The 4,857-nt window shown below is 31.4% G+C and overlaps 1 protein-coding gene across 5 annotated transcripts in view; it reads right to left on the bottom strand.

Moving 5' to 3' along the window:
* LOC106458564 (CD9 antigen-like) overlaps nt 1-4,857 on the bottom strand; it is a 63,464-nt gene that overhangs the window by 24,186 nt on the left and 34,421 nt on the right. For all 5 annotated transcript variants that reach the window (XM_022384816.1, XM_022384819.1, XM_013918082.2 and 2 more), the window contains 2 exons: nt 1,019-1,228; nt 329-403 (listed from right to left, as the gene is read on the bottom strand). In XM_022384816.1, the coding sequence (XP_022240524.1) occupies nt 329-403; nt 1,019-1,228 (285 nt within the window). The remainder of the gene's footprint in view (nt 1-328; nt 404-1,018; nt 1,229-4,857) is intronic.

Genomic DNA, 4,857 nt, shown 5'->3' on the forward strand with positions numbered 1-4,857 from the left:
CCGTTTACCGTTCCTTCTCGTCCTACTTATTATTAGTTTCTTTCGTTAACTAAGTAAGTACTAACTAAATAAACGTAAAGAAACTACTACTACTACTACTTACTTACTATATATATATATATATATATATATATATATACATATCCCCCCGTATGGTTTCACCATTCGTTCGTTTTCTCTAGAAGTAGCACTCCTCTTTTATATATTTCTGCCTACGCCCTTGTATAATTTGACGTTTTGGATGTTTCGAAGTTCTCAATTAAATAGAAATTCAAGGTGCCCACTTTCGTAATAGATAAAACAATTCACATAAACAGAGATATCCTACCTTATTTTGAAATATAACTGCCAGAATTCCCACTGCAGTCTCGCACCCAAGGATAAGGAAGAGGAAGACGAAATACTAGAAAACCAATAACGTACTATCAGAAGATACTTCAATTAAGAGCTCATCCAGAAAGAACAAGTTTTTATGTTAAATTTAGTTGCAATGAGAAAACATTACATTGAACTTAGCTGTACCTATGAACCGACAACTTTAGTATATAAAACTTAACTTAAAAGAATCAAAAGTGAAATAACTAAATTTTAAAGTGATGTCATTTAACAATCAATGTTATAGCTTAAAGGTTGGAAAACTCTCTTTGGCTTTAGAATCCTCCCTCTCTCTCACACACAAACTATTTAACCGTTAATAAACTTGACGATGGCTCTTGAAATATGAAATCCCTTGAAAATACTTATTTTTGAACAGTTAATATAAATTGTCTGGCATCAGAAAAATATAAAACACAAGTTTTTTTTTAAACGTCTTGACTTAAGAGCTTCTAGGTTTTTTAATGTCCTTACATTAATGTATTGGTATGTCACAGGTTAATACTGACAATGCCACCTGTATATTTTCACTTGTCGTTATATGTATTGAAAGTATATCGCAAAACTTCCTTTGTCGTTTCGATTTGCTGGTAAATGACAACGTAACGTCATTTGGACAGGAAAACTGAAGGTTCACCCTTACCGTGACTAACATACACTTGCTCTCTCGAACGGCTCCACAACAGCCAAAGAAACCGACGACAAACACAAGCCCCCCAACTCCAATCAAAGCATAGGCCAGGTAGTGTATTAGAGCGTAATTTCCGTCAGTGTAGAACAGCCGATATAAGGTAACTTTGTCCGTGTCGACCAAAAAATATATACCAGTACCAAGCATGGCGGCCCCAGAGAGCTGTTAGAAAATAGATGCGTAATGAATATTAGTACTGTAGAACTATTTAGGTATAATTAAAGTTGGATTAATTGTGTTAAATGCAGCTCAAAGTAGTTTAGTAAATTATTTATCTTGCTATTTTAATTAAACTATCATATTTTAATATATTTTACATACTTTTGTTATTCATCTAATTTGTTATTTTTTGTTTTCGTAAAATATTAGATTTTCGATGCACTATCTGTATCCTCCCATTACACGACTCTTTAGTTAAACAGTAACTCGTGTCATTGTAATATTTCTTAAATGTTTAAGCTACTTTAAAGTTACACTGTCGGAACTGTTTAATAGGTTTCATTGGTTGTTAGAATTTTTAGGGAATATTATAAAAAGTTTTACGTATAATGGTGTCGTGATTTTCAAAGGACTGGGAATCGGTGATAATGCATGAAGCAAACACGTAGTTTGTGTGTTTTGTAGGTAAGTGCAATTCTGTTATTTATTTAATTTTAGTTTCATTAATATTATTGGTTAAAATGTTTAATATATATATGTATGTATAATTTCTGTATTTTGTTATTTTTCTTTATGAGTATTATCTAAAATCCTATTTTTACACATCTCTCATTTTGAGCCGCTGTGAACAAATATAGGGGAATGTAGAAAAGGACATTCGCAGTTAACTTGATTTTATAACAGGTTTTGGACTTATTGTTTTCAATATTTCGTCAGCTTCGGTGTTTAAACCATAACTATTAAAGCATTAGACTGTATATATATATATATTATACAGTCTTTTGTCTTTCATCTTCCAGCCCAAATGATGCGTTCTGAAATTGAACGAAAGGCTTCTTGAACAGCGATTTATGGCAGACAAAAGATAGATTTTTTAATGCTACTTGTACACACCTGTGATTTTAAATCGCAGTAGACAATTTGAGAGGAATATGAAACAAGGACATCTGCAGTTAATTTGATTTTGACAACGGTATTTGGGCATATTATTTTGTAATGGTAGTTTAGTATATGAATTTCAAATAATCTAAATCTCTTAAGCTGGCCGACTTTGTGATATATTTCTGGGGTTATGGCCGAATATATCGCTAGCAGTAAATAAAGATACTCAAATGATGAATCAATGGATTCTAGTCACCACAACCAAGAACTGAATATTAAATTACATATATTCTTTAGTGGGTTAATTTTTAGTTCTTATCCATGATTTGAGTAGATGTTAATGATAATATCCAAATTGTCGAATTTACCAGTTGCTGCAGAACGAATTTAACCCGGAAAACCAAAAGTTTGTAATTAAACACAAAGGTACACAATGGGCTATCTGTGTTCTGCCCACCACGAGTATCGAAACCCGGATTCTAGTGTTGTAAGTCCGCATACATTCCGCTGTGCCACTGGGGGGGGGGGCGATCAAAAAGCCTGCTAAGAGTGATGAAAATAATGTGTGCTAGGTTTGAGGGGGAAAAAAAAACTCTTGCTCAATCATGGCGATTTGTTAGTGTAAACCCAAAACTGTATGCAATTTTAGTACTGTAACGAATTTGTATTGTAAGGATAACAAACATTACAATGATTCTTCAGTCAAAACAAATGACACATTTAACACTTTTGGGGGCGTAGGTAGAGTAAAATAATTTCTTCTGAAATTTTTATCTGTGCTCAGCTGTATTTTTATTTAACACAATTTCAAAACAGTATCAGCACAAAGTTATCGAATAAAAGGCATGATTCGTAATAAACCTGAAAGCTTTGGAAGTTTTGGGTAATGTTAACTTCCCAACATCCAAATATGTACACGACTGAAACATTCAAAGAAGACGGGTGGGATTATTTGTTCTGAATTTATAAACTTATGAATTTTAATAGTTTGGAAACATTTCTCAGCTAAATTTTTTTAAAGTTTCAGCAGTAAAAAATACAAGTTTATTTTACGAGCTATTTGGCGAAGCAACACTCGAGAGATCTACGTTCTGTTCTTTACTTCAAGCTACATCAAGATAATTTATTTGAATATTATAGCATAATGTTGGTCATTTTCCGATCTATTATGTCATGGTATTTCGAACAAGAAATTATGTACTTATGAGTGGTAAATAACTAATAAATACCTATTTGCTATACCTATTTAAAATTATATAGTAATATGTATCATAGTAATATACCTCAGATGTTAAGCTACTTTGATTAGTTCAATGAGCTTTCAGGCTTTCATTGGTCACTAGACATTGTTAATGGTGTTACGAATTTGAAGTGTCAAAGAATCGGCTACAGTGCATGAACCAACCATTAGTCTTAATGTGTTTTATAAATATGATTTAATCTATTCCGACTTTAATGTTAGTTTAATTAATAGCATTAATTAGATTGTTTGATATATATACTTCATTATGAGTATTATTTTGTATTGTTAGGCTAGTCCTAAATCTCTTAAACTGGCAGAACCTCGGATATTGTTGGGATTATGGACGAATCTATCACTAACAGTAAAAATGAAATGCAACCAAAGGATTAATTAAGTTTGTAAAAATATTTTGTTGGTTGACTTGCACACTTAAACAAACGTAGATTCTAAAGTTTCTAAGTACAAGTCATAATCTTAACTCATCTTCAACATGATCAAACACTTGGTTACTTAAGGAAAATAAAACGTATTGTTGTATTTTCATTGAATTTTAATTGTTAACTATTTTTATCATCTATTTAGCTGGCCTGATACTTCATTAAGTTGTAGTTTTGAATGTAACAATACTGCTGAGTTGGCGTTTGTTATATGTCAGGTTAAAACGCTTGTTTTTGCCCAAAAGAAGGTGTTTCAAATCTCAATAAAGATATATAAGAATCTACTTATATATGAAACATTTTATTTTTTTCAAATTTTATATGTGTTATTGTATAACATGGTTATGTAGGAGTGAAAAGTTAAATGCTTTATATTACCAATGAAGTTTTGAGATTAGAAAATACCAACAATTTAATACTGAAGTTCCATATACTAGAATAACATGAGCTACTAAATATATTTTTTAAAGCTGTTTGTTATTCATGTCCTTATTTTAGTTCGAAGTAAAACAAATAATTGGAATGATTTATTGTTTTTATCAAATACTTTAGCCAATTATACTACGGTAGAAAAAGATATGTACTCTACCTCTATGGCATTTATTTCATATCATACAAATTGTTTTAATTTTCTAGAATTCTGATTCGAAAATGCTAAATCAAGTTGAGGTCGTGTGCTAACTCAACAATATATGCTGCTATCTGTAGCAGGACACGTTGTTAAGAAGGAAAATCAACTGTTTCATGGGATAGTTGCATTGTAATCAACTGTTTCATGGGATATTTGCATTGTAATCAACTGTTTCATGTGATATTTGCATTGTAATAAACTTTTTCATGGGATATTTGCATTGTTATCAACTGTTTCATGGGATATTTGCATTGTAATCAACTATTTCGTGGGATAGTTGCAGTATAATCAACTGTTTCATGGGATAGTTGCATTGTAATCAACTGTTTCGTGGGATAGTTGCACTATAATCAACTGTTTCATGGGATATTTGCATTGTAATCAACTGTTTCGTGGGATAGTTGCACTATAATCAACTGTTTCATGGGATATTTGCATT

This window comes from Limulus polyphemus, unplaced genomic scaffold, assembly GCF_000517525.1.
Source record: "Limulus polyphemus unplaced genomic scaffold, Limulus_polyphemus-2.1.2 Scaffold485, whole genome shotgun sequence".
Classification (NCBI taxonomy): Eukaryota; Metazoa; Arthropoda; class Merostomata; order Xiphosura; family Limulidae; genus Limulus; species Limulus polyphemus.